At 44.1% G+C, this 26,422-nt stretch overlaps 8 protein-coding genes across 9 annotated transcripts; 5 read left to right on the forward strand and 3 right to left on the reverse strand.

Annotated features, from left to right (window-relative positions):
- Window positions 1-650: 650 nt before the first annotated feature.
- LOC108090262 (probable cytochrome P450 4ad1) lies at window positions 651-4,952 on the reverse strand. Of its 2 annotated transcripts, none has more exons than XM_017188871.2 (9): window positions 4,796-4,952; window positions 3,220-3,329; window positions 2,884-3,163; window positions 2,051-2,120; window positions 1,862-1,988; window positions 1,643-1,801; window positions 1,260-1,500; window positions 1,023-1,205; window positions 651-953 (listed from the first exon to the last, which is right to left on the reverse strand). In XM_017188871.2, the coding sequence occupies exons 1-9, from the start codon at window positions 4,917-4,919 to the stop codon at window positions 736-738; spliced, it is 1,512 nt and encodes a 503-aa protein (XP_017044360.2). In that variant the 5' UTR covers window positions 4,920-4,952; the 3' UTR covers window positions 651-735. The 2 variants fall into 2 exon arrangements, with proteins under 2 accessions (XP_017044360.2, XP_017044359.1); XM_017188870.1 differs by lacking the exon at window positions 4,796-4,952 and adding an exon at window positions 4,153-4,337.
- A 1,159-nt stretch (window positions 4,953-6,111) lies between these two features.
- LOC108090554 (cytochrome P450 4e2) lies at window positions 6,112-8,570 on the forward strand. Its single transcript, XM_017189294.2, has 6 exons — window positions 6,112-6,312; window positions 6,750-6,859; window positions 6,920-7,269; window positions 7,327-7,696; window positions 7,754-7,928; window positions 7,983-8,570. The coding sequence occupies exons 1-6, from the start codon at window positions 6,153-6,155 to the stop codon at window positions 8,396-8,398; spliced, it is 1,581 nt and encodes a 526-aa protein (XP_017044783.1). The 5' UTR covers window positions 6,112-6,152; the 3' UTR covers window positions 8,399-8,570.
- Window positions 8,571-8,862: 292 nt separating this feature from the next.
- Window positions 8,863-11,285, forward strand: LOC108090315 (probable cytochrome P450 4e1). Its single transcript, XM_017188927.1, has 6 exons — window positions 8,863-9,054; window positions 9,361-9,470; window positions 9,532-9,881; window positions 10,109-10,478; window positions 10,541-10,715; window positions 10,769-11,285. Exons 1-6 carry the CDS (start codon window positions 8,895-8,897, stop codon window positions 11,182-11,184), a joined length of 1,581 nt encoding a protein of 526 aa, XP_017044416.1. The 5' UTR covers window positions 8,863-8,894; the 3' UTR covers window positions 11,185-11,285.
- Window positions 11,269-13,513, reverse strand: LOC108090323 (maltase A1). Its single transcript, XM_017188935.2, has 3 exons — window positions 12,178-13,513; window positions 11,583-11,778; window positions 11,269-11,524 (listed from the first exon to the last, which is right to left on the reverse strand). The coding sequence occupies exons 1-3, from the start codon at window positions 13,505-13,507 to the stop codon at window positions 11,317-11,319; spliced, it is 1,734 nt and encodes a 577-aa protein (XP_017044424.1). The 5' UTR covers window positions 13,508-13,513; the 3' UTR covers window positions 11,269-11,316.
- A 1,882-nt stretch (window positions 13,514-15,395) lies between these two features.
- On the forward strand, window positions 15,396-17,279 carry LOC108090314 (maltase A2). Its single transcript, XM_017188926.2, has 3 exons — window positions 15,396-16,897; window positions 16,959-17,087; window positions 17,146-17,279. The coding sequence occupies exons 1-3, from the start codon at window positions 15,396-15,398 to the stop codon at window positions 17,216-17,218; spliced, it is 1,704 nt and encodes a 567-aa protein (XP_017044415.1). The 3' UTR covers window positions 17,219-17,279.
- A 390-nt stretch (window positions 17,280-17,669) lies between these two features.
- Window positions 17,670-19,626, reverse strand: LOC108090313 (maltase A3). The gene is made up of 4 exons (XM_017188925.1): window positions 19,464-19,626; window positions 18,041-19,406; window positions 17,837-17,980; window positions 17,670-17,777 (listed from the first exon to the last, which is right to left on the reverse strand). The coding sequence occupies exons 1-4, from the start codon at window positions 19,609-19,611 to the stop codon at window positions 17,711-17,713; spliced, it is 1,725 nt and encodes a 574-aa protein (XP_017044414.1). The 5' UTR covers window positions 19,612-19,626; the 3' UTR covers window positions 17,670-17,710.
- An 891-nt stretch (window positions 19,627-20,517) lies between these two features.
- LOC108090312 (maltase A3) lies at window positions 20,518-22,837 on the forward strand. Its single transcript, XM_017188924.1, has 5 exons — window positions 20,518-21,329; window positions 21,387-21,443; window positions 21,506-21,704; window positions 22,014-22,465; window positions 22,574-22,837. The coding sequence occupies exons 1-5, from the start codon at window positions 20,518-20,520 to the stop codon at window positions 22,791-22,793; spliced, it is 1,740 nt and encodes a 579-aa protein (XP_017044413.1). The 3' UTR covers window positions 22,794-22,837.
- A 1,011-nt stretch (window positions 22,838-23,848) lies between these two features.
- Window positions 23,849-26,363, forward strand: LOC108090309 (maltase A3). Its single transcript, XM_017188922.2, has 6 exons — window positions 23,849-24,134; window positions 24,196-24,656; window positions 24,716-25,168; window positions 25,234-25,688; window positions 25,909-26,052; window positions 26,117-26,363. The coding sequence occupies exons 1-6, from the start codon at window positions 23,924-23,926 to the stop codon at window positions 26,283-26,285; spliced, it is 1,893 nt and encodes a 630-aa protein (XP_017044411.1). The 5' UTR covers window positions 23,849-23,923; the 3' UTR covers window positions 26,286-26,363.
- The last annotated feature ends 59 nt before the right edge of the window (window positions 26,364-26,422 follow it).

Below are 26,422 nucleotides of genomic sequence, written 5' to 3' on the forward strand. Positions count from 1 at the left end.
TAAAATTTCCAATACTTTGAGGATTTTACAAGGCATACCCGAAATTTATGTTTCCCAGTTTTTTAACAACAGGCAAGTGTCCCAATTGACTACTCTTTAAACTTAGTTTTTTTATTTAGTTTTTGTGTGTGTTATATTTATATCTTGAAAAACATTTGTTTCGATTTAACTTAACTTATTATTTTGTATTTAGTTTTTCGTGCATATTCAGTTTAAATCAATAATACAATTTGTTTCGCTTTTTTATGATTATTTTAAAAATAGTAACTGATTTTCCAAAAAAAAAAAATTTTTTCCTAATAAAGAAATGTTTGTTTTTGTGACGAAAAATATTTAAACAAATGAAAAGTAAAAGTTATATCATATCAGCTTCGTATTCTCAGGTCTGCACATTTGATTTGCCTTTACTTATTTAAAGTGTGAACCATTTTTGTGGTGCAATAAAAAATCTGGTGATCTGCTCGAAATGAATATTAATTAGCAGCCAGTATTCGAATGCAAGCAACTTAACATGAACTATTTGCTAAGTCAACTTTGATAATTTGCAGACAGAAAATGATGTGATCTATGCGAAACGGGTTCGAACTTGTGACGAAAACGGGAACTGTTTAGAATAGCACTAAAACTGACAAAGCTAAAGAGCATCAAACTAAATGGAGAAGATAAGTTTTTATTGGAATACAACATTCAACAATTTGTTTTATAATATAGTTCAGTTATATAATAGTTGCAGCATTAAATTGATCGCTTTCTCAGCCTGATCTGAATGCCGTTTTCCGATTTTAGCGTGACGCGAATGTTTAAAACTGGATCGTATTCGCTCTGTGGGACGCAATCCACGCGGGAATGATCGTTGATTCCCGGGGGAAGCCCATTTACGGCTGGTAAGATTTCATATTGGCGCAGCACCTGGGACAGCAGAGCCTTCATTTGATACATGGCAAACTTTTCAGCTGCATAAACATAAATTATATAAAATTATAAGATTAGTAAATTGTCTATACAATTAAAGTATAACCTACCAATGCAACGCCTTGGACCTGCACTGAATGGAACACTCTTGAAAGCCTCAATGCCCACGTTTCCATTGGCTTTCTCGAATCTCTCTGGCTTAAAAGAGCAGGGATCTTCGAAATACTTTTCGTTGTAACCCATGGCAATAAGACACATGATCACCGTGGTGCGCTTGGCCACCTTGGTGCCATCTGAAAGTTTTGATTAGAAAATTTACGTAATCCCACTTTAAAGGGGTTACTTACTGATGTCGATGGGTTTTCTATTGGTTCGTGCGATCAACGGCACAGATGGATACAGTCGAAGTGTTTCTCGAATGATCAACTCAAGGTAGTACATCTGGTCCAGAGAAACCAAGTCTGCCTCTGCCGATAAATTGCTTCCAAAGATGCGCTTCTGTTCCTCGAAAGCCTTGCGCTGAATCTCCGAGTGACGCGACAAAGTGTACAGCGTAAAGGATATAGCGGCGGCAACGGGATCGTGTCCCTATATAAGAAATTGGCAACAAAATAGATACATATGTTAAAAATAAATATTATTTTAGATATATGATTTTTTTATGGAGGGTGATATATTCTTTTCTTTATACTTAATCAACTAGATTTATTTTCAGTACTCTATCACTTACGGTAAAAATAAAGGTAGACATTTCCTCGATGATCTCGCGTTCGTTGAGGGTTCGACCATCTAGTTTGGCGGAGAGTAGGACATCGAGGAAGGGCTTATTAATTGCCTCCTTTTTCTGATTTGTATTTTCCACGAGCTGGTGACGACGCTGAGCAATAATCTGGGAATATATAGACGGTTTTAAATAATTCTGGCACCTTTTTTTTCCCCCAGTTCTTACTCGATTCAGTTCTCTTCGGAGGAGCGACAGAGCCCGGCGCTGTTTCATGAAGTAGGAGGTGAGTCGGAATAGGGTGTCGAACCGCTTCACAATGCTGAAGGTGCGCTCCTGCACCACATCACACAAACTAAAAAATGGAAGGAGCGGGCTTATAGAACTTAATCCCAAGATTTGCCAGCTTGAACTTACTCCTTGATGGCGCCATGCAAATCCGAGGGCTCTTCATTCAGCGAGCTACTCGTCTGGCCAGTGGCATTTTCTGAGAAAAGGAGAGAGAGCCATTGAAAATTGGCAGCGTCGAACAGGCTAAATGAACCCGAACGAATCCCGAAAAATCTCAATAAATTACCAACGGTTAGCAGGGAAATTCTTCAAATCATTTGCCCCACAATATGGGGCCGAGTGTGTTGTATCGTGGAGGGCAAGTACCTCGACCGCGAAACTTTTCCGCCCGCACAATCTGCGGCACTTGTACCCATTTTCTATGCAATAAATCTTATTTATAAAACGTTCATAATAAATTACAAAAAATAAACGAGCGAGACGCCCGAAGTGCGAAACTCGGCCCACAAAACGACATGACAAATGTGTAAAGTTTAGCATTCGTACACACAGCGGAAATATAAATTCCATACAAGTACTGAATATTAAATAAGTATTTGAGCTCAGCAAAATGCTTGCGAAATGAACAGTAGAATATGAAAGTTACATTTTAACAAACAACAAAATAACTCTTTCTGTTTTGAATTTTATGAGACTGTTGAATATTAACTATGCAAAATGACTGAAACCTAATATGCAAAGCTGACATTTGTTTATTGTTTTTAAGGTTATAAGCTATTTTACGAATTTATTGAGAACGTGTTTTTTACTAACTAATATGCATATTTTTCTTGCTATACTTTGATAAGATATAATTCTATTTTTTTTTTACTGTGCATCCCCAATTTGTAAGACGAAATTGCACGGGTAGAATATCAGAAATTTCTCTGAGCTCGATGAACAAGCCCAATCTCACTTACCGCACACAATATCCAGAGTGCACTTGGCAACCAGCTCCTGGGCATCGAATATTTCCTGCGTGGACGCCAGTCCTTCGAGCTTCTGGACAAAATGACCTCCCGTGCGATTGACTACACGTAGATATCCTTCGATGGCGGGACGCTCGAAGGCGGGGAGGTAGAGCTTCTGGTGCTTCAGCCACCGGGCACCGGAACTGGTGAGCAGGCCATCCCCTAGCCAGGGCCTCAAAAAGGAGTACAAATGCTCCTTGTACAGCAGCGAGGAACTTGACAAAATGTTCTGCAGGGCCGGGCCAAATTAACAGGTGGGGATGAATTTAATGGGGGAGGACTCACCTGGATTTCCGCCGGATCACTCAACATCATGTGGTATTGCAGGAAGACAAGGGAACGGAAACCCTGAAAATCATATTTTCGACAGTACTGCAGGACCTTTTTGGGGTATTCTGTGGAGGGCAGAAAGCCATGAAAACGATTTTTGAGCCACGACCACTTTAATTATCGGCTACATGTTCCTAGTTTGCAGAGCACTACAGTTTACAGTTGGGTCTGATTTAGAAAATTTAATTTCAACCCACCACAAGTATTACCATATTTCACAAAGCTTGAGTTACTGTTGCAAAAATACATATTGGGCCCTGATGTTTAATAGCAAACATACTTGAAAATCGGTTTCGAGTGATACAATTAGAGAGTTAAATTAATTGCACCTCACTCGAAGACGGTCAAGGCAATAAAAGTGCATTATCAGACATTTATTCAAATGTATTCTTTCAACTGTTCGAGAGCAATCTAAGGTTGCATAAAAATAATGCAGAAATAATAACAATCAGATAACAATGTGCAGCCCATGGCAGTCCGTCCTGAATTGAAGCAGCAGTCGAGTGGGAAGCAGAATGATATCATCGAAAAGTGTACTGCACCATCGCTTTTTTCCCCCCGGGTATTGTGCATTTGAAATGATTACTTTAGGCACGTGCAGGGAAGGGCGGAGAAACAAGACCGAATTTATTCAGCCGTAAGAAGGAAGGCACTGGGGAAATGTGCACAGAACTTGATGAAAGCTGTATCAAATATTACAATAAATAAGTCGGCAAGTCAGACACAACTCGAGATGAAATCCAAATGTGCAACTCGATACCAGCGGGAGTCGAACGCACTGAATCACAGCGAATATCTTGGCTGCTGAGGGATTCGATTGGACAATCGATTTTGTATAAAACGCTGAAGAGTTCATAAATATAGGCAGGCTATTTGGCCAGTACTTACCGTCTGGCTTGAGGCCAAACTGAAAAAGATTTCCCACGAAGGGATATGGCGTGGGTCCTGGTATCATCTCCATGATGCCAGCCATGTGGTCTATATAGTTAAATATCCTCACACCCTTGAACACCAAAATGGTGGCCAAAATTATGGCTATCGCTATTAGGAACATTATGCCGGACAACTGTTCTCGTTCGCTATTCTATTCAGACTGTTTGCCCAGTTACTTAGCCAGATTATTAGGTGACCAATTTATTAGCCGATAACCCCATCGATTGCTTATCTGTAACAATTTTCTGCATGTTTTTTGAGTATTTGCAATCGATACAAACAGCATTATCAATAGCACAATTAATATGGTGTTTAATTGGTGTCGGTAATAGGTGAATGCATGTTTACTTAGCTACCTGGTCTGAGTAAATTGAGTCACTTGGCTGATGACGTGTGAGTTCAAAGGTGCCGTTGAATTATATGGTGTCAATAAAAGTACTTAGTCGGCTGCTGATAATACATTCGACAGATTATAATTTTAGATTTTGACACAGAAATAATTCGATCAGGAGCGTCGCAAGAGGGATAACATTAAGTTTATACAATAGTTGTGTACATTTAAAAATAGACACATGATTTGTTAAAGATAATAACTTACCATCAGGCCTTAATCCGAACTCAAAAAAATTGCTGACAAAGGGAAAAGGCTTTGATCCTGGAAAGCATTCAATGACCGCAGTAATGTGATCTATGCAGTTAAAAATAGTTACCCCTTTCAACATATATACTATGGTTAAGATAAGCCCCAAAGTTAAAAGACACATAAAAGTCACAAAAACAATGCCCAAAATAACGGTCACTAAGATGCCAAAAATTATAAGAATCATTGTACCGTCAACTTTTACAATCGATTTCACACTAGTTTCTCAGACACTTGAAAAAGAAATATCAGCCAATTTCATGGCCAGAAAACCCCTGATAACTTATCTTCAGCAGTGTAATGCACACTATCTTTGCACTAATGATTATTAATAATGCATTGTTAAGTTTTCCTTCCTAAAAACACTCTCGATAACCTAACTACCCCAATTAAGTGCATACTTATTTCGAGTCTAAGGTTAGTCATTTTATTTTAAATATACATACACATCTAAAGTGGCAATTTAAGATGAAAAGGAAACCGTTTTGAATGTTCTTTGGAACAATTTGTCGTTTTCTTTTAAATAATGGTTGCTTTTTTTAAGAGTACCAATGTGTTAAACCATACCTTCACTCCAAAAAATAAATAATTAATAATTTGTATTCTAATTTTTAAAACCAATATTCAAAAAATTTAAAGATATGGTTTATAAAAATTGGTTCGTGTTTATACTTTAATTGTCCAGTTTATTTTTGACATCCTTATATCAAATCAAGTAATGTTAAAGTTTACTTTACTTCTTTCGATTTGTCCACAAACTGTGGCTTATCACCAGAAGCTAAAGAAATACCAACCAACAACACTCTTTTTTATATGACTCTTCATACACTCTTGCTGATTCGAAAGAGAAAAAATAAAAACTCTCTGTTGACATTCAAATGTTAAAATTATGCGCTGATATTGTTAACCTGTATGAGAGAGCAGCTTTATCAAATCTCGTTCTTATCAGAAGAGTAGTTTGTTTGGAATGCTGTAAAAGCTGTATTAAATCTAACATACAGTTATACATACATACATTATAAAGAACTCCCAACCATGTTGGCCCCCCTTTTCTTCACATGATAATAGTGATGAATACAAAGAGTCTCATCTCTTGAAAACCCGCTTTAAATTGCCTAGTCACGCTGAAAGCACCAAAATATTTACTTATATTCGGGAAGCTTTTGGGGAACAGCAATGCGGCTGGAAATAGAGAGCGAGAAACTGTGTTGCTGGCTGATACCACTCGTATTTAAACCTGGCGTCCGCCCAAATCGACTCTCATACTCCCAGTATTTCGCGGTCGCGACGGTTGTCTTAATACTCACGATCGAAAATGTGGCTCGTTCTGTATGTTTTTCTGGCGCTCCCACTGCTGGTGGTCGCCTATCTGGAGTTGACCACGTTCCGCCGGAGGAGAGTGCTAAATAAGTTCAAGGGACCCAGTGGCCTGCCCCTCGTGGGAAACGCCCATCAAATGGGCAAGAATCCCACAGGTATTTGATCCCCAAAAGCCACAAGCAGGAAAAACGGAGAGGATACCCCGAAATTACCCATCTCGAATAGCGTTGTGACTGAGGTAACTGCGCATCGAATCTACTCAGCGGCAACGCTATTCCAGGTGGGTTATTTCGGGCCAGCGACTTTACGACCGAAAAATTTTGACGTTAACTTTCAGTTAATGGGGCTACTGCCACTTGAAGATATAGGCTAATCGTAGCCTAGGTCTAAAAGTTTCGAGATAAAACAGAGACTTTGATTTGTGTTGCGTAATTTAAAACACGACTCTTCGCAGCTGACATGCATAATTGAGCGTTGCATTCAGAAAATCGCGTGTATAAAACAAACAATGAAAACCTTTGGAACATACTTGCCGCATTCGGATATTGAAGCGTGATCTGTCTACTAATTGGATTTTCTTACATCTATATAGAAATTCTCGACCAAGTATTCTCCTGGTGGCATCAGTTCGGCAAGAATAACTTTGTCTTCTGGATCGGAACATACTCCAATATTTTGGTCACTAGTTCCAAGTACCTGGAGGTGAGTTAGTTGAATATTTTGAACTGTCACGATGACTTTATCGTTTTCGTTCTTTATTAGTTTATACTCAGCAGCCAGACGCTGATTACAAAGTCGGATATCTACAATCTGACGCATCCCTGGCTGGGATTGGGACTTCTGACCAGCACTGGCAGCAAGTGGCACAAACACCGCAAGATGATCACCCCGGCCTTCCATTTCAACATCCTGCAGGACTTTCACGAGGTGATGAACGAGAACTCGAACAAGTTCATCAAGCACTTGAAGAAGGTCGCTGCCGGAGACAGTATCTTCGACTTCCAGGATCAGGCTCACTATCTCACCTTGGATGTTATTTGCGATACAGCGATGGGGGTTTCCATCAACGCCATGGAAAACCGAAGCTCATCCATTGTGCAGGCTTTCAAAGAGTATGTTGGCACCGATACTTGTATACTTTCGTACTATAATTTCGATATCCTCCACAGTATGTGCTACAACATCAACATGAGAGCCTTTCAACCACTGAAGCGGAATGAGTTGCTGTATCGACTGGCTCCCGAATATCCTGCATACAGTAGAACTCTTAAAACCCTCCAAGACTTTACCAACGAGATCATCGATAAACGCATTGAGGCTCACAAATCAGGATCAGTTTCAGCCAGCCAAGGAGATGAGTTCTCCCGCAAGAAGTTGGCCTTTCTGGACACCCTGCTGTCCTCCACTATCGATGGCCGTCCTCTGAATTCTAAGGAGCTGTACGAAGAAGTATCTACCTTCATGTTCGAGGGACACGATACCACCACCTCCGGAGTGTCCTTTGCTGTCTATCTGCTTTCCAGACATCAAGATGAACAGGCAATATAGAGCCCCTTACAAATTTATAGATATCTAACTTCTTATCTTGCAAAACAGCGCAAACTGTTTGAAGAGCAACGAGAGGTGATGGGCGACTCGGAACTGGGCCGCGATGCCACCTTCCAGGAAATCTCCCAAATGAAGTACTTGGATTTGTATATCAAGGAAGCCCAGCGTGTCTATCCTAGTGTACCATTCATTGGACGATACACGGACAAGGACTATGTGATTGGTAAACGTTTAATGAGCTATTTAAAAACGTTTTCTTAACATATTTCATCGTTAGATGGCGAACTTGTGCCTCAGGGCACCACACTCAACTTGGGTCTCGTGATGTTGGGCTATAATGAGAAGGTTTTTAAGGATCCCCACAAATTCCGTCCCGAACGTTTTGAACTGGAGAAACCCGGACCCTTTGAGTATGTTCCCTTCAGTGCTGGTCCACGAAACTGCATCGGTCAGAAATTCGCACTTCTGGAGATCAAGACCGTGGTTTCTAAAATCATTCGGAATTTCGAGGTTCTGCCCGCTCTGGATGAACTCGTTTCCAAGGACGGTTATATAAACACAACTCTAGGACTGCCCCCAGATGAGAGGAAGAAGCGCGATGCATATCGTCACAAGTACGACCCGATTCTGTCCGCTGTTCTGACCCTTAAATCCGAAAACGGTCTGCATATTCGCCTAAGGGAGAGGCACTAAAATTTAATTTAATCGATCTCGAAGAGAGCTCAGCTTTTTTCTTTGTTAAGTTTGGTGCTTGAAATTAGTCCACCCTATTTTGCTTTGTTTCAGTCTACAGAAACAATTATTAAATAACTGCTAATGAGGGAAAGCAAAACCAATAAATAAATCAAAAACAAAGTTTCAAAAACGTGTTTAACCTTTTCTTTACGATGTCGATTATTGCAAGCGGCTCCGTTTCGTGAAATTCTATGAACTCTGCAAACTTTACAACGTCAATCAATTGCTAGAGGTAAACGCCAAGTCATGCTGAATGCATAAAATCATTGGAACATCTGCCAGACTTCGAAGAGATAATGTTGTCGTAGGTTTTTTGAGAGCCAACAAATGGGAGAGATTGAGAACCACTTGCCGCAACCGGTTGGACTATTTAAGCAAAGTGAGGCCCACTTTTTTACTCAAATTCGATTTACTCGCTTCACCGATCGGTTGTCTGCTTTTGTCACTTTTGAAAATGTGGATTGTACTGTGCGCTTTTATTGCCCTTCCGCTGTTTTTGGTGGCCTATTTCGAGCTTGGATCACTGCGAAGAAAAAAAATGTTGGACAAGTTCCATGGGCCAAGTATGCTGCCCGTGGTGGGAAATGCCCACCAGATGGGAAAAACTCCGGCAGGTGAATGCAACTTTTAATTGTGCAATCTTAACTAATCTTGTTCCCACTGGCGACTGAATTTGCCGGAGATCAAAGTCCCATCTAGATAGCATCGCACCTTGGATGTCTGATCACATAACCATTGTGAGCAATGATAACACTGGGACTTTGATCCTATGCTGGTTTAATTAGTCTGGTTTTAAGAAACCAAAGGTCAACAAATTAATTTGTGTTAAAAGGTGTCAATTATAAACAAAGAAAAGAACTTCTCTGTGTTGTGAAATACGTGAAATGGAAAATTAATTTATGTTTGCTCTTACGCCTTAGAGATATTAAACAGATTTTTTGGCTGGTGGCATGAGTACGATAAGGACAATTTCCGATATTGGATTGGATATTACTCGAATATAATGGTCACTAGCCCTAAGTATATGGAGGTGATATCGATTTAATAATAAATCACATAACATTGAAGATGCAATGGATTTTTTTTCACAGTTTATTCTCAGCAGTCAGACTCTGATATCCAAGTCCGATGTCTATGATCTCACACATCCTTGGCTGGGACTAGGACTTCTGACCAGTACTGGCAGCAAGTGGCACAAGCATCGCAAGATGATCACTCCTGCCTTTCACTTTAATATCCTGCAGGACTTCCATGAGGTGATGAACGAGAACTCAACAAAGTTTATTGATCAGCTAAAGAAGGTGGCGGCAGGAGACAATATCTTCGACTTCCAGGATGAGACCCACTATCTGACTTTGGATGTTATTTGTGACACAGCGATGGGAGTTTCCATCAATGCCATGGAAAACCGCAGTTCCTCCGTTGTCCAGGCTTTCAAAGAGTAGGTATTGAAAGAAATTGTAATCATGTATGCAAGAGCTTTAAAATATTCCATTGGGATATTGTGCCAAAGTATTATTTAGCGGGAAATTTTTTATTTTATGTGACTAGCAAAATGCAGAAGAACTAAACAAAAAACTAGTCAAGATCCAAAACTTTCTACCTCTTTTAAGACTGGTGAAAAAGAAGGAGATGTAATCTGATGTTATTTATGTCCTTTCTCAATAGCATGTGTTACACCTTGAAAATGAGAGCGTTCAGTCCTTGGAAGCGTAATGACCTTCTCTATCGCTTGGCTCCCGATTATCCGGAGTATTGTAGTACTTTAAAAACTCTTCAAGATTTCACCAACGAGATAATAGCAAAGCGAATCGAAGCTCGAAACTCTGGGGTCGAGTACAAAGTCCAGGGTGATGAATTCTCCAGAAAGAAGATGGCCTTCTTGGATACACTGCTCTCATCTACGGTTGACGGACGACCTTTGACTTCTCAAGAACTTTACGAAGAAGTTTCGACTTTTATGTTTGAGGGACACGACACCACTACATCTGGAGTTGGGTTTGCAGTCTATCTGCTCTCCAGACATCCGGATGAACAGGTGACCTACACAAAAAGAAATCTGGGATCAACGTCATCGTAATCATTATTTTCTCCGTGCAGAAAAAGTTATTCGATGAACAGTGCCAAGTGATGGGAGACTCTGGACTCTGTCGGGATGCCTCATTTCAAGAGATATCCCAAATGAAGTACTTGGATCTTTTCATAAAGGAGGCGCAACGTCTTTATCCGAGTGTGCCCTTCATTGGTCGTTTCACGGAGAAGGATTATGTGATTGGTAATGCCTTTGCCTTTGATAAGGGTATTAAGTAATGAACGATTTCTTTTTAGATGGGGACGTTGTACCAAAGGGCACAACCTTAAATTTGGGCCTTTTGATGTTGGGTTATAATGATCGCGTTTTCAAGGATCCTCATAAATTCCGACCTGAACGATTTGACCTGGAGAAACCCGGACCCTTTGAATATGTGCCCTTCAGTGCGGGTCCACGAAACTGCATTGGGCAGAAGTTCGCACTCCTGGAGATCAAGACTGTGGTTTCTAAAATCATTCGGAACTTCGAGGTGCTGCCAGCTCTGGATGAACTTGTTTCCAAGGATGGCTACATAAGTACCACCTTAGGGCTTCCCCCGGCGGAGAAGAAAAAGCGGGATGCATACGTCCATAAATACGATCCCATTTTATCGGCTGCCATGACTTTGAAATCTGAGAACGGTCTGCATCTGCGCATGAAGCAGAGGCTTTAAGTGAGATCGCCCAAAAAACGTTCGCTGCATACTCTTAGGCCAACAACTTATCTACATTTTGTTGAGTAAATGTATAAACCGAAATCTATATAACTTCGCTACTTTATTGTCTCTTATTTGAACTAAGTAAGCTTAAACGGCCACCAGAACGGTACCCACATAAGCGTTTGCCACGAATGCGGAGGGCTTGATGACTTCTCCATCGACGTACTGCGAGTTCAGGGAAGTGGTGATGATCTCCGCCTGGGTTCCCAGTGAATAGTACTTGGTCAGGTCCAAAGTCTTGGCACTGCTGCCCAGGTTGAGCACAATCACATACAGATCGCTATCGGTCTTTTGCCTGTTACATGGGAAATATTCAACACCTGCTCAATTGTTATTATGAACTTGCTACTCACCGAGAGTAGATGATCACATCGTCATCGATGGCCTGGATGTTGAGCTCTCCCTGGCGGAAGGAGGGCTCCTTGCGAACTCGCACCAGTTTCTTGAAGATCTGCAGGTGGGAACGCGGAGCACGCAGCTGCTGGAGGGCGTTGTTGGTCTTGTAGTCATCGGAAACTGGCAGCCAGGTGTGATCAGCACTGGTGAAACCTAAGGAAAGGAAAGGTTGATTTTTAAATTGTAATCAAAACAAATAGCTTTTATGTATAACGGTACAACTCTGCTGCATTAAGTAATAGTTATCAGTCTTAAATAAGAATTTCCCAAAGTGTACTTTAATTATTTAACAGTACTTTACCTTTTTAGTAAACACTTGTCTATTTCCTCAAATTAACTGAGATAATTGTAATCTAGGCATGAGTTATGCATTCATTATCAAAAGCTAAAAGCCCTGAAACTAGCACAAGAACGTCAAAATATAATATGTAGTTCGATTACCTATAACAGTATCACTCTAATTTTTCCAATTTAAGACCACTCTAAAACAAATGCCTTTAGCTGGCTAAATTCTTAGTTTTTGAAAATAAATAAATGAAAGAGTAGACTCACCAGCTTTGGAGGAGGCGTCCCACTGGTAGGGTGACCGCGCTGGGTCCCTGGACCGATCGTAGTAGTTGTCCGGGTCGGAGTTGCAGGCGTTGGGGTCCACGGTGTCCTCCCAGCTGATCCACACGTCGGTCATTCCGAGCTCCTCGCCGTTGTAGGTGACCGCGTGACCCGGCAGCGTTTGCAGCAGGATGTTGATGAGGTCGGTGCGCTGCACTCCGAACCGGGAGGCCACCCGCTTGTTGTCGTGGTTACCAAGCACCCAGTTGGCATAGACGCCCGCTGGCATGGCGTCCATCCACTTCTTGATGTGGTCCACGTAGTCGCCGGCCTTCGAGGCGTTGTTGATGCTGGTGAGGAAGTCGAAGTTGAAGGGGATGTGCGAGCCGTTCCTCACTCCGTTGCCGTAGTACTTCATGATGTTGTCGAAGCTGGTGTAGGCCTCCGTCATGAGCAGCCGCTGGTCGCCGCCGTGCTCCTCGTGGAAGGTGTCCACCAGCTCGCGCCACTGGTACACCATGTCGATGGTCTCCGGCTGGTCCTGCGTGTAGATGTGCTGCGTGTAGCAGTGGTCGTCCGGGTCGGGGCAGTTAACCGAGTCGTTGGTCAGCGGTTCGTCCGGGTACTGATTGTAGCGGTCGAGGTCCACCTCGAACAGGTAGGGAACGGCGTCGATGCGGAACCCGGAGACGCCCTTGGCCAGCCAGAAGCGGATCACGTTCTTCATCTCCTCGACGACGGCCGGGTTGCGGTAGTTGAGGTCCGCCTGCTGGATGGCGAACTGGTGGAGGTAGTACTGCTGGCGCACATCGTTCCACTCCCAGGCGCTGTAGCGGAACTCCGAGTTCCAGTTGCTCGGCGGCTCCCGCTCGCCGGTCTCGTTGTTGATCTTGCCGTCGTGCCAGATGTAGAAGTCCTTGTAGGTGGGGTCACTGTCCACCGACTTGATGAACCACTCGTTCTGGTCGCTCGAGTGGTTGGGCACGAAGTCCAGGATGATCTTGATGCCCACCTCCTTGGCCTTGGCGATCAGGCGCTCGAAGTCCTCCATGGTGCCGTACTCCGGCTGGATCGAGTAGAAGTCCGAGATGTCGTAGCCGAAATCCACCATCGGCGACTTGAAGATCGGCGACAGCCAGGTGCCCGTGAAGCCGATGTCCTTCAGGTACTGCAGCTTCTCGGTAACTCCGTTCAGGTCGCCGATGCCATCTCCGTCGGAGTCGCGGAAGGAGCGCGGGTAGATCTGGTAGTAGTTGCCGCTCTCCCACCATTCGGTGGCCCCCACGAGGCCCACGATGGCCAGAAGTAGACACGCAGCTGATTGCGGGCGCATTTTGTTCGATTTTGTCGCTCTGGAGAGCTGACAGCCACCTTTTATACCGCTCGATAAGCGGCTCCTATCGAGATCTGCCCCACTTGGAGTGGCCAGCTGAATTGCTGTGCAAACAGCTCACATGAGTTCTCAGGGTGCTCGAGTCTGCGAACCGAAACTGTCATTGTTTTCGTACTCCCAGCGGAGCTTTACGTAAAGCGATTAGCCTTTGATTGCTGGAAAAATACCGATTTCAGCGCTGAGTGCCGGAATATCTTCCTGAATTGTTGCCGCGTTTGTTATGGTAGGACATTCTAGTGGAAATTACTCAGCTGATAGGAAAAGGCCAAATCCTACTTCTTCAACGGCAAACAAACAACAGCTCACTGGAAAACTATGATTAATACACACTCAAAATGTTGAGGAAATATTGTCAAGATAACCTTGTAGAAGTTTTGTGGGGCATTTTAAACGTGACAAAATATAATTTGTTGCAATAATGTCTAAATTATTGTTATTATCACAGTAAGTCAAGTATCGCTTGATAAGTTAGTAATTCATTAAATTCTTGCATTAGATTATAGGCTATCAAATCAGATAACATGTTTTGACCTCTGGTTATCTGAACATTCAATTAAGAAATATATATAGATAGTATACAAAAAATTAAGGGATACTATATTTCAACAAATAAATATAGGAAAATTGTTAACTAAATTAAAGGATATTATACTTCAACAAATATATAGTATATATGAAAAAAGTTTTCTAAATATACACTATAAGATGGTGTGTTATCAGGCGTGTGTTCTGCTACTTTTAAATCTCCAGTTGTTTTTTCTCAACAAAGCTGGAGACTTTATTAACTAATTTCTGGAAATATATTTAGAAATATTTATGGAAATATATGCTGTTTATCCCAGCAAAGAAGTTTCCTAGTTTTTTGATCATGATCCGTACTAAAAGTTTACTCAATTAATTCAACTTGCTGTTGACGATTTTCTACATAACTACATACACTTTCTACTTTCTACATAAACTATATACACAATGCATTTCAAATTATACATTTGTATGGAGCAATACAATTATTTGAGCCTCGCATGAGGCAAATATTTATACAATAACCAATAAGCCTGATGGTCCCAAATTGGAGAAGTGAGTGTTGAAAGATACATTTTGGACTTCAAATTCTGCTGAAAAATAAAATAAAGTTTTGTTGGGTAGTGTTTAATTTAATTAAACATAAAAACATTGAGTTTGAATTTCATAAATTGTTGGCTCTTACATATTTGGCATGCATTCGCTTCTCAGCAGATTACATTATAAGCCTTTTAAAAAAAAGTTGATAAGTGGTAAAAGGTTGCAGAGGGTGTTGATACATCAACTAGTTTATGTCATACTGATTTTCCTACGTTTGGGGTATAAAATGAGTGATGACGAAGTTTGTTCCTAAAATCTTACAACAATAAATGATAAATATAAAAAAATTGGCTTTGTATTAAATACGGCACGAAAAAACTTAAAATTGATAACATATGAAATTTAATGTTAGCAGTTGAGACGATATCCAATACATCTTTAAATGTACAGAAATGATTGGAAGGTATTGATCCAGTTTTGGAATCTCAGACCCGTCATCGAATTTATTGGTCCTGAAGTTATATTTAACATTTTTATTGCAATTTTACGACACTTCGCGCTTTAGTGGAATATCCAATAAAAAGAGGGGAAATAACAAGTACGGCAAAAGCCCAGTCCGCGGTTATTTAATCTATCAAATATGCGATAAAACACTGACAGATTACCAGTTGGCCGGAGCAATTGCGGCCTTATCGCCTCCCCAATCGCTACATGGCCGGCAATTGTTATTAGCAAATTGAGTTTGGCCCACTCAAACGCTATCGAAATGCCGCAGTGGGCACATCTCGGCCTGGTCTCCCTGCTCCTGGCTTCCTCCGCCTTCGTGGGTGGTGCGGACATCGATTGGTGGGAGAACGCCTCGCTCTACCAGATTTACCCGCGCTCCTTCCAGGACAGCGACGGCGATGGCATCGGCGACTTAAAAGGAATTACCTCGAGACTGAGCTACCTCAAGGAAATCGGCATCACGGCCACTTGGCTGTCGCCCATTTTCACCTCGCCCATGGCGGATTTTGGCTACGACATCTCAAACTTCTACGACATCGATCCGATTTTCGGTACACTTGAGGATTTCGATGCCCTGATCGTGGAGGCCAAGTCGCTGGGCGTCAAGATCATCCTGGACTTTGTACCCAACCACTCGAGCGACGAGAACGAGTGGTTCGAGAAGTCGGTCAATCGCGAGGAAGGTTACGACGACTTCTACGTGTGGGACGATGGAAAGCTCAATGAGGAGACGGGTGAGCGGGAAGCTCCTTCAAATTGGATCAGCGTGTTCAGCGGACCCATGTGGACGTGGAACGAGAAGCGGCAGCAGTACTTCCTGCACCAGTTCTTAGACAAGCAGCCCGACCTCAACTTCACCAACCCGATGGTAAGGGAGCACATGCTGGATGTCCTCAAGTTTTGGCTGGATCGTGGTGTAGATGGATTCAGGATCGATGCGGTTCCCCACATCTACGAATATCGGTTTGCAAATGGCTCCTATCCGGATGAACCCATTAGTGGTTGGGGCAGTGATTCCAATGCCTATGACTACCACGATCACATCTACACCAAGGATCAGCCAGCCACTGTGGACTTGATGTACGAGTGGAGGGCCTTCTTGGATCAGTATCGAGCTGAGAACGGAGGCGACTCAAGGGTTCTGCTGGCCGAGGCTTACTCCTCCGTGGAAACCCTGAGTGCTTACTTCGGCAACAGCACCCACCAGGGAACCCAGTTGCCCATGAACTTCCAGCTGATGTATCTCAGTGGCTACTCCACTGCAAGAGATGTGGTTGGTTCCATCGACTACTGGATGCAGACCATGTGGACGGAGCACCAGACGGCAAACTGGGTGGTTGGTAATCATGACACCAACCGCGTGGCCGATCGCATGGGAGCCCATAAGGTAGATCTCTTGAATGTGATTGTAAATGCCTTGCCAGGAGCTTCGGTAACTTACTATGGCGAGGAGATCGGGATGTCCAACGTGGATGTGGAGTGCACCGGTGACTCCTGCGAGGATCGGGATGGAGAGCGAACGCCGATGCAGTGGACCTCTGGAAAGAACGCCGACTTTTCCGATGGGGAAAGCACCTGGTTGCCTCTCAGTCCTGAGTATCAAAGGTACAATGTGCAGACGGAGCGAGGAGTCTCCAGATCGTCGTTGAACATTTTCAAAGGACTGCAGGCACTGAAAAGCAGTTCTGCCTTTTTGGCCTTCAAGGAGGAAGGAGGCTTCTCCTACGAGGCGGTTACGGAACAGGTCCTGCAGATCATAAGGTAGCTTAAATTAAGCCGTTTCTACATTTAAAACTAAGCTAAGGATTTTCTTGTTTTGCAGAACTAACAAGTACAGCGAGGAGTATCGAATCTTGGTCAACATGGGCAACGACTTGGAGATAATCGATGGACTGGCCTCCAAGACTTACGAGTATGTCCTGGTCACTGCCTACTCCACTCATTATCCGGGGTAAGATTGAGACAGTTTTAACTATGTTAATTTCGTACTAATTTTAATAAATCCACAGGCAAACAGTTGATCTGTCGCAGAGAATCATACTCATGCCCTACGAAGCAGTCGTTTTACGCTGGCAAGCGTAGTGCACTCACTTCTGGTTAAAAGTCAAAACAAATAAATTCCTTGTTATTTTTCCTGTTAAAAGTTTCGAATGCCATTGGGGTCCCCCATAAAGATAAGTTTGTCAGCTACTCGACTCATGTGATATATTATAGCGAACTTTGAGTGTCAATTACCGAAAACCCAACTGTAGCATTAACCACTTAAAGATACAGAATATTTTCCGTAGTAGAATTAGCTAACACACTTTCTGTGGATTAATTTGTTAATAAACGCAATCGATAGTAACAGCATGGGAACTAAAAAAAATTATTCTGATACGGGCTAATTGCCCAATAAATTTAATAACCATTATTCAAAACTTTCAGTGGGTCCGATTCTAATCAGTGCTTATACAACTTTGTGTGGGTCTATCATAAAGATAAGGAACCCGTTGAGTAACCCTACCCCCACGAGGAAACTAAATACTCAATGTTTGGTTTGGTTAAACTTTATTTAAGAACTATTCAGCTAACTTAGACTGTGCTCAGCACGACGGCTTCCTTGGGCATCAGCAGCACAGAGTTGGCATAGGTGAGGTCGCTAAAAATAAATGAATTAGGTTAATAAATAAATGTAACAAAATGGTGACCAAAACTCACTTCTTGCGACGCACACTCTTGTCATTCACCACCACATACTGCAATTGCGTGGAAATGGAGGTGAAGACGGAGTCCAGATTGATCGACTCGACATCATCGTTGATGTTGATGACGGTGATGTAGGACTTCTCTCCAGCCAGGGATCTAATAGATAGAAGATAGTTTTCAGATTGCGTTTCAAAGCTAAGAGTTAATCAAACTCACCGCTTAAAGGCCAGCACATTGGGTCCAATGGCGGTCACAGTGACATCTCCCTGCTTCAAAGTTGGCTCGTCGCGCAGAGCTCGCAGCTGCTTGTAGACATTCAGGTGGCTCAAGGCGATGCCGCGCTCCCTCTTGATGTTGACCAGCTTGTAGTCGGAGGCGACTGGGAGCCAGGTGACGGAGGCGTTGGAGAAGCCGGCGTTCTGCTCGTCGCTCCACTGGAAGGGAGTGCGCACGGGGTCGCGGGTGAGGCGCTCGAACTCCTGCTCGTTGGACTGGCAGGCCTGGGGATCGACGGTGTCCTCCCAGCTGATCCACACGTCGGTCATGCCCATCTCCTCGCCCTGGTAGGTCACACTAACTCCAGGCAGAGTCATCACGATCATGTTGCAGGCGTCGATGCGGTCGGCACCCAACCGCGATCCAATGCGACTCTGGTCATGGTTGCCGAAGACCCAGTTTGCCACCTGGCCCTCGGGCATGTTGTCCAGCCAGTTGTGGATCAGCTCCGAGTAGTGGTAGGCGTCGGAGCTGTAGCTGATCTTGGCCAGCAGCTCGAAGTTGAAGGGGATCTGGGAGCCGAGGTGGGTTCCGTTTCCGTAGTACAGCATCAGGGTTTCCAGCGGGGAGTAGGCCTCGGTAAGCAGGACGCGGTCGTCTCCACCCAGCTCGGCGTCGATCTCCTCGATCACGTCGCGGAAGGCGTAGACCAGCTCCAGGGTCTCCGGCTGGTCGGTGGTGTAGATGTGGTTCAGGTAGGTGTAGTCCTCGGGATCGCTCACATCCTCGTTCCTCGGTTCATCCGGCCAGTTGCCATCGGCATCAGCTGGGATTTCGTAGACATGGGGCACCGCGTCGATGCGGAAGCCGTAGGCTCCCTTCCTTAGCCAGAACCGAAGGACAATCTTCATGGCCTCCACCACTGCGGGGTTGCGGTAGTTGAGATCGGGCTGCTTGGCGTGGAACTGGTGGAGGTAGTAAGCCTGGCGACCCTCGTGCCAGGTCCACATGGATCCGCGGAAGACGCTGATCCAGTTGTTAGGTGGCTGGCGGATGCCGTTCACCACCTTGCCGGTGTGCCAGACGTAGAAGTCCTTGTACTCCTCCTCGCCAGCCGCCGATCGGATGAACCAGTCGCACTCGTCGCTCGTGTGATTGGGCACAAAGTCCAGGATGATCTTAATGTCCAGCTCCTTGGCGCGGGCCACCAGGGCCTCGAAGTCCTCCATTGTGCCGAAGATGGGATCGATGTTCTTGAGATCGGCCACATCGTAGCCAAAGTCAGCCATGGGAGAGGTGAAAATCGGGGACAGCCAGGTGGCGGTGATTCCGATTTCCTTCAGGTAAGCCAGCTGTTGTGTAATTCCTGATTGGATTGGTAAAATAAAACCCATTTCGCAGAGAGTATCACAACTAAACTCACCAATGAGATCGCCCACACCATCGCCATCGCTGTCCTTGAAAGACCTCGGGTAGATCTGGTAGAACTGACCCGTTTTCCACCAGCCAACCTCCGCGAGGGAAGGCAAAACCAGAGCCAAAAGGCAGGAAAGAGCCAGCAACTTCAACATGGCTCCCACTAAATCGATCGATTGCCAATGACCAGGGGGATTATACGGTTCCCCTATTTATGCACACTGCTCTAGTTGATAAGGCCGCGATAAACCGGCCATATAGCCCACTATTTCTGATTAGCACTGCTGGCAGATTTACTACCACTTCGTTTTACCAACAAATGGATTCTCTTGATATGGCGGTTGTGGAATTTATTGGACTGAACTTTGAGGGGCTTCGAGCTGGCTCACGTCTGAAGATCATGAGACAGATTGGCAGGCAAATGGATGAGAACTGCATATGGGCATATCTTATCGGACCATTGGTTCCTTGGCTCTCGCAGGGGGCGGTAATTTATTACCTCACTTTTAACGGGAACAACATTTGGGGTCTTACGCCCATAAAAGTGGGGGAATTGGGGGTTCAAGGTTGCGATAACATATATGACTGATATGATTCAATAACTGAATCTTTATGAGTGTAGGTCGTTGATGGATAACTGCTGCCACAGATTGATATTGAAGAATTATTTTTAGTATGTGTTTTCGTTCAAGGTCAAGGATACCGGAATAAATTATTAGTGCACTTCTATAAGGGGATCTTTATGCCAATGGGGAAGAACCTTTCAAGATTTGGCATCATTAAAACCTAATCATATTCAAGCTGCGCAATTTGAAGGAATAAATTATTTGTTTACTTAACTTCGGGGATCTTTGGGTTAGCAACCTTAAATCAGAGGTGGCGTGGTTTCTTTTAACCATTACAAAAATATCTCCTTCTTTTGTTTTGGAGCCAAAGGTTTCGTCATATATTTTCCCCAGGTGGTCGCGTGGGTTTCGCGCCAAACAGTCTTAATCGATAAGCTCCTTAGATTATCGCCGTATATAAGAAACCGATTGAAATCGCACAATATTCAGTTAGCAATGACCACTTGGACTAGCCTGTTTTTGCTATTTGGCCTTGGCCTTCTGGCCGCCGATGCAGCAGCTCCTTGGTGGAAGACAGCTTCTTTCTACCAGATCTACCCACGATCCTTCAAGGACACTGATGGCGATGGAGTGGGGGACCTGAATGGAGTAACCGAGAAACTGGAGTATCTGAAGGAGATCGGAGTAACCGCCACCTGGCTGTCACCCTTCCTGAAATCCCCGATGGCCGACTTCGGATATGATATTTCCGACTTCAAGGCGGTGGATCCTCTTTTCGGAACGATGGAGGACTTCGAGGAGATGGTTGCCCGCTCCAAGGAGCTGGGTGTGAAGATCATCCTCGACTTCGTGCCGAACCACTCGAGTGATGAGTGCGACTGGTTCCTGCGATCGGCTGCCGGCGAGGAGGAGTACAAGGACTACTACATCTGGCATCCGGGATTCCTTAACGAAGACGGAACCCGTCGTCCACCCACCAACTGGGTGAGCGTTTTCCGGGGAAGCGCCTGGGAGTGGCACGAAGGTCGCCAGGAGTACTATCTGCACCAGTTCCACAAGAAGCAGCCGGACTTCAACTTCCGCAATCCCGTGGTGCGCGAGGAGATGAACAATGTGCTGCGATTCTGGCTGGAGAAGGGCGTCGATGGATTCCGAGTGGATGCCATCTACCACGCCTTCGAGATCGAGGCCGATGAGAACGGCAACTACCCCGATGAGCCCCGCAACGATTGGACCGATGACCCAGATGAGTACGGTTACACCCACAAGATCTACACCGTCGATCAGCCGGAAACCCCTCACTTGGTGTAAGTTTACTAGTTCTGGATATGCCTTACAAGCTTTTAATCTTTAATAAATTTCAGTTACGAATGGCGTCAAATCCTCGAGCAGTTCCAGGCCGACAACGGCGGCGATGAGCGGTGAGTAATTTTATAAACGATTTAATAATAGGGGAAATAAAACGATTCTTTGAATTATTCAGCATTTTGATGGTGGAAACATGGTCCCCAATTGAGATCGTTATGCATTATTATGGCAACGAGACCGCCGACGGTGCCCAGATACCATTCAACTTCCAGCTGATAAGCAATCTGCACTATGATTCCGATGCCTATCACTACGAGTACTTGATTAACAACTGGCTTAATCTGATGCCCGAGGGCAAGAGCGCCAACTGGGTGGTAAGTTTCGGGGGGTTGGTTGCTAATCAGCAATTAGTTAGTCACTAACAACGGGAAACAAATTTTAAAGCCGAAATATTAGTATTTTAAACTGCTTTCTGTAAAGAGATTTCAAATCATTTTTGTTATAGGATCTATTAGTTTTTTTAGGGAAAATTGTTGTGCAATTTTTATATTTGTTCTGGCCATTTCAATGCGTGAAAACTTATATAATTCTTGTTATGTGGACCTCCAGTCTAATAAGCAGTTTAAATTCTATGCAAATAAAAGCATTATTCTTTCTTATACTATTTTAATTTTTTTCTGCAGATCGGCAACCACGACAAGAACCGCGTGGGCTCCAGATTCGGAGCTGATCGCGTTGACCTCTTCAACATCCTCCTGCTGACTCTGCCGGGTTGCAGCATCACCTACAACGGCGAGGAGTTGGGCATGCTCGACGGGTACGTTTCCTGGGAGGACACCGTGGACCCGCAGGCCTGCAACGGCTACGAGTCGAACTACATGGATAATTCGCGTGACCCGGCTCGTACTCCGATGCACTGGTCGGATGAGACTCTGGCTGGGTTCACCACTGGAAGGAGCACCTGGCTGCCAGTGGCTTCCGATTACCCGCAGAGGAACGTGAAGACGGAGCGCGGAGTGTCCTTGAGCCACCTGAACGTCTTCAAGCGCCTGCAGCAACTGCGCAAGGAACCGAGTATCGAGGAAGGATCTGCGGAGATTAAGGCCGTTAGCAACTACGTCCTGGCTGTCAAGCGGTGAGTGAACAGAACAGAATCTGCACATAGTTATGTCTGAAATTCAGGCCCAATCTTGTTGCTCATTGGAATACTATACGATTAATAAACCCATTATCTATTCCGCAGCCATCTGAGCGGCGACTACGTCTACATCTCGCTGTTCAACATCTTCGACTCCATCGAGAATGTGAACCTGAACAATGTTTTTGGCAGCCTGCCCTCCAAGTTCCAGTACGCCCTGGTCACCGAGAAGTCCATCAAGAAGGTTGGCGACCAGTTGGCCTCCAGCAGTGTGACACTCATGCCCCACGAGGCCATCGTGCTTCGATCCACAACAACGGCTTAGTTTATCTCCCTTGTGATGAATAAATCAATTGACAAGCATTATGATTCACTTGTTTTCAATATTCCCGGATTTGATGAAGATTTAAATGCTTTTAAAACAGCTAACGAGTTTATTCCCCTTTTAATGCATTAAGCAATTGATAAGCATAATAATGTACATGTTTTTAAAATTTTGGGAATTTAGGAAGACATCAATACTTAAAAATCTATTCAAACGGCCAAATAAACCCTATTTGGTAATGCATAATAGGTAGGTCATTTAATTATAACTTTAACAGATGTAGAGCTGTAAATTGTTTTTAAACAAACAACGGCTTAGTTTATCTCTCCTGCAATAAATTAAACAATTGACAAGCAATATAATTTACTTGTTTGAAATATTCTAGAAGAGTACCCTCAATACCTTAATAAATGCTATCAGCAGAAATGATTTATATTAAATAGTTAAATAATAATTAATGTACATTAACTGTTTATTTTCTTTAAAAAGCGTATTTGAGAAAAAGATTTAGATTGCGATTAAGGTTTATATGGTATATATGGATAATATATATTGGGTACTATTATAATTATAGTATATACATATGTACATACGTGTACATAGATATGTATGATAAGTGCAGACATTATGTTTTATAGTTCTGCCGTGAATCTCTCCGTTGATTTACCCTTTCCTTTGAAATTGGCGACCGCAGATAACAGTTCTATACTCTCCCACGATCTCTGGTCAGCCGCTCAGTTTTTCTCTCGATTTCGTGCGCAGTTTATAAATAAAATATATGCATGCTGTACATGGGCGTAGAGAGCAACAAAGCATAAGTTCAAAATAAAATCTAGGTCTCACATAATTTGGAAAAATCTGTAATACCGAATACATGATTATATAAATCTGCGAGTTTTTTATTTGAAAGGTTTTTTTTTAAAGGAAAATATTAGCCTATTACCCTTCTACAAACATTTGAGACTAAGACCATGCTGATTTCTCTCCCCCACTCTTCGGCATTCCTATGAGAAAGGGGGTCGTATTTTCTGTTTTTTAAACTTTTGCATTCGGTCGTCAGTCGCATTTGTGCGATCGGTTGGAGCAGAAGTGATTACTCGACAGTTTAACTGCAACACAAGCAGTTCAAAATGATTAAATACCGCCTGTGGGCATTGTTCGTGGTAGTTCTTCAGGTCCTTGGCCTAACCCGAAGTCAACCCTTTCCCAACTACCATGCCAATTTCGTGGACATCGAAAGTGAGGAGACCGATCTCAAGTGGTGGCAGACTGGCGCCTTCTACCAAATCTATCCAAGGTCATTTAAAGACAGCAACGGCGATGGCGTGGGCGACTTGAATGGTGAGGAAAACAGAGAAAGTTCGCTACATAAGTGTTCTGTACTTACTTGATTTGCTTTCAGGCATTGCTGAGCAACTGCCCTACCTCAAGGAACTGGGAATCACAGCCACTTGGCTGTCGCCCATATTCACCTCTTCCATGGCCGATTTTGGCTACGACATTGCCAATTTCACCGAGATCGCTCCGATATTTGGAACCATGACGGACTTTGAACACCTGATGCAGGTGGCCAAGACGCTGGAGATCAAGATCATCCTGGACTTTGTGCCCAACCACTCCAGTGACGAGTGCGAGTGGTTCCGACGCTCCGCGGCCAAAGATCCTGAGTTCAAGGACTTTTACGTATGGCATCCTGGAGGAATGGATAACGGGAAGAGGGTTCCGCCCTCAAATTGGATCAGTGTTTTCCGGGGAAGTGCTTGGCAGTGGCACGAGGGTCGTCAGGAGTACTATCTCCATCAGTTCGTGAAGAAGCAGCCCGATTTGAACTACCGCAACCCAAAAGTTCGAGAGGCCATGAATGTGAGTAGTCGATATTGATCTACTAAAGTTGGTAACCCTTTTTTCAATTTGACTTACAGAACGTTTTGCGGTTTTGGCTAGCAAAAGGAGTATCCGGTTTTCGCATTGATGCGGTGCCCCATGTCTTTGAGATTGCGCCAGATGCACAGAATCAGTACCGCGATGAGCCGCGCAACGACTGGGACAACGACCCCGAGGACTACGGTTATCTGCAGCACATATACACCAAGGACCAGCCGGAGACCATTGACCTGGTCTACTCGTGGCGAGCGGTACTCGACGCTTTCCAGCGGGAACACGGCGGCGAGGAGCGCATCTTGATGGCCGAGACCTATTCACCCATCGATATTGTGATGCAGTACTACGGGAATGCGACGACGGAGGGCGCTCAGCTGCCGTTCAACTTTCTGCTGATAAGCGAATTGTCCAACTCGTCGAATGCCCATGCCTACGAGGGAACGATTCTCAAGTGGCTGCAGCACATGCCCAAAGGTCGTACAGCTAACTGGGTGGTAGGTGCTCACGAGAGGGCTTCATTATCTGGAATTAAATAATAATATTTAAACTATTCTCCCAGTTGGGTAACCACGATCAACCTCGAGTGGGTTCCCGTTTGGGCAGGGACAGAGTGGACATGCTGAACATGCTCACTGCCACTTTGCCGGGGGCGAGTGTCACCTACCAAGGAGAGGAGCTGGGCATGACCAACGTGTGGATCTCGTGGAAGGACACCGTGGATCCCTCCGCCTGCAACACCAATCCGAGCATCTACGAGCAGTTCTCCCGCGATCCGGAGCGCACTCCCTTCCAGTGGACCGATGCCCAGGATGCCGGGTTCAGCAATGCCAGCAAAACCTGGTTGCCCATTGCCCTTGATTACAAGCAGGTCAACGTGGAGCTGGAAAGACAGAAGCCTCTGAGTCACCTGAATGTTTTCAAACAGCTCTGGCAACTGAGGAGGGAATCGAAGACTCTTCAACGCGGCGAAACTGAAGTCAAGGCGCTAAGTGACGCAGTTTTGGCAGTGAAAAGGTAACAGATAACAGATAATTTTTAATTTTAATGGGTTCGGTACACCAGGAAGTCTACCGTTTCTTCTCAAGTTAGTATTATCAAAGTATCCCTTTGATGCGGAAGTGATTAATTACTTTCGAAAATTGTATAATATCATATATATTTTTTGCCACTTACATGATACGAGTATAATCTTGGTTTCATTTTTTTCCATTTTAATCACAATATCTGTTCGTAGGTACCTCGAACATGACTCAAACTACGTGACCCTGCTGAACATCTACGATGGAGTGGAGACCATCAATCTGCAGCAGAGCTTCCCCGACTTGCCTCCTCAGCTCACAGTTGTGCTGGTCACAGAGCGATCTCAAGTGAAAGTGGGGTAGGTCGTGCACAAAATGTATATTAATTAACTAATTATTAATTAAACAAATGTCCGATTTCAGCGATCTCTTGAACTCCACCTCGCTGCAACTGCAGCCCAAGGACTCGCTGGTCCTGAAGTCCACATCTTCATATTATAGTTATGCCACCAATGGAGAGACTCGATATCTGCCCATTCTGGGGGTCTATCTCTGGCTGGCTCAAGTGGCGCTCTATCTGAGCAATCGATGAGTTCCCATACTCTGTTCCAGCTGCTAGTTTAGTAATTAAATACTCGCAATAAACGCAGTCAAAGCACTTGAACACTTATCGCTGGAAAAATCTCTGGGAGTCGGTCTATAAAAGCGGGATCCCATGGGATCGCTGGT

Source organism: Drosophila ficusphila, unplaced genomic scaffold (genome assembly GCF_018152265.1).
Source record: "Drosophila ficusphila isolate 14025-0441.05 unplaced genomic scaffold, ASM1815226v1 contig_414, whole genome shotgun sequence".
NCBI classification, from domain to species: Eukaryota; Metazoa; Arthropoda; class Insecta; order Diptera; family Drosophilidae; genus Drosophila; species Drosophila ficusphila.

Coding starts and splice junctions, on each gene's coding strand:
- LOC108090313 (XM_017188925.1), bottom strand. CDS start 19,611: ATGTTGAAGTTGCTGGCTCTTTCCTGCCTTTTGGCTCTGGTTTTGCCT. Junction 17,981..18,040: donor AATGTGCTGGCCTTTAAGCG/GTGAGTTTGATT, acceptor TCTATCTATTAG/ATCCCTGGCTGGAGAGAAGT. Junction 17,778..17,836: donor AAGAGTGTGCGTCGCAAGAA/GTGAGTTTTGGT, acceptor ATTTATTTTTAG/CGACCTCACCTATGCCAACT.
- LOC108090312 (XM_017188924.1), top strand. CDS start 20,518: ATGACCACTTGGACTAGCCTGTTTTTGCTATTTGGCCTTGGCCTTCTG. Junction 21,444..21,505: donor GACAACGGCGGCGATGAGCG/GTGAGTAATTTT, acceptor TGAATTATTCAG/CATTTTGATGGTGGAAACAT. Junction 21,705..22,013: donor GCAAGAGCGCCAACTGGGTG/GTAAGTTTCGGG, acceptor TTTTTTCTGCAG/ATCGGCAACCACGACAAGAA.
- LOC108090262 (XM_017188870.1), bottom strand. CDS start 4,318: ATGTTCCTAATAGCGATAGCCATAATTTTGGCCACCATTTTGGTGTTC. Junction 3,164..3,219: donor GTGATCCGGCGGAAATCCAG/GTGAGTCCTCCC, acceptor CCGGCCCTGCAG/AACATTTTGTCAAGTTCCTC. Junction 1,802..1,861: donor TCCGAAGAGAACTGAATCGA/GTAAGAACTGGG, acceptor ATATATTCCCAG/ATTATTGCTCAGCGTCGTCA.
- LOC108090315 (XM_017188927.1), top strand. CDS start 8,895: ATGTGGATTGTACTGTGCGCTTTTATTGCCCTTCCGCTGTTTTTGGTG. Junction 10,479..10,540: donor CCAGACATCCGGATGAACAG/GTGACCTACACA, acceptor TTCTCCGTGCAG/AAAAAGTTATTCGATGAACA. Junction 10,716..10,768: donor GGAGAAGGATTATGTGATTG/GTAATGCCTTTG, acceptor ATTTCTTTTTAG/ATGGGGACGTTGTACCAAAG.
- LOC108090314 (XM_017188926.2), top strand. CDS start 15,396: ATGCCGCAGTGGGCACATCTCGGCCTGGTCTCCCTGCTCCTGGCTTCC. Junction 16,898..16,958: donor CAGGTCCTGCAGATCATAAG/GTAGCTTAAATT, acceptor CTTGTTTTGCAG/AACTAACAAGTACAGCGAGG. Junction 17,088..17,145: donor TACTCCACTCATTATCCGGG/GTAAGATTGAGA, acceptor ATAAATCCACAG/GCAAACAGTTGATCTGTCGC.
- LOC108090554 (XM_017189294.2), top strand. CDS start 6,153: ATGTGGCTCGTTCTGTATGTTTTTCTGGCGCTCCCACTGCTGGTGGTC. Junction 6,313..6,749: donor AATGGGCAAGAATCCCACAG/GTATTTGATCCC, acceptor ACATCTATATAG/AAATTCTCGACCAAGTATTC. Junction 7,929..7,982: donor GGACAAGGACTATGTGATTG/GTAAACGTTTAA, acceptor TTTCATCGTTAG/ATGGCGAACTTGTGCCTCAG.
- LOC108090309 (XM_017188922.2), top strand. CDS start 23,924: ATGATTAAATACCGCCTGTGGGCATTGTTCGTGGTAGTTCTTCAGGTC. Junction 24,135..24,195: donor TGGCGTGGGCGACTTGAATG/GTGAGGAAAACA, acceptor ATTTGCTTTCAG/GCATTGCTGAGCAACTGCCC. Junction 24,657..24,715: donor AAGTTCGAGAGGCCATGAAT/GTGAGTAGTCGA, acceptor TTTGACTTACAG/AACGTTTTGCGGTTTTGGCT.
- LOC108090323 (XM_017188935.2), bottom strand. CDS start 13,507: ATGCGCCCGCAATCAGCTGCGTGTCTACTTCTGGCCATCGTGGGCCTC. Junction 11,779..12,177: donor GGACGCCTCCTCCAAAGCTG/GTGAGTCTACTC, acceptor TCCTTTCCTTAG/GTTTCACCAGTGCTGATCAC. Junction 11,525..11,582: donor GATGTGATCATCTACTCTCG/GTGAGTAGCAAG, acceptor CCCATGTAACAG/GCAAAAGACCGATAGCGATC.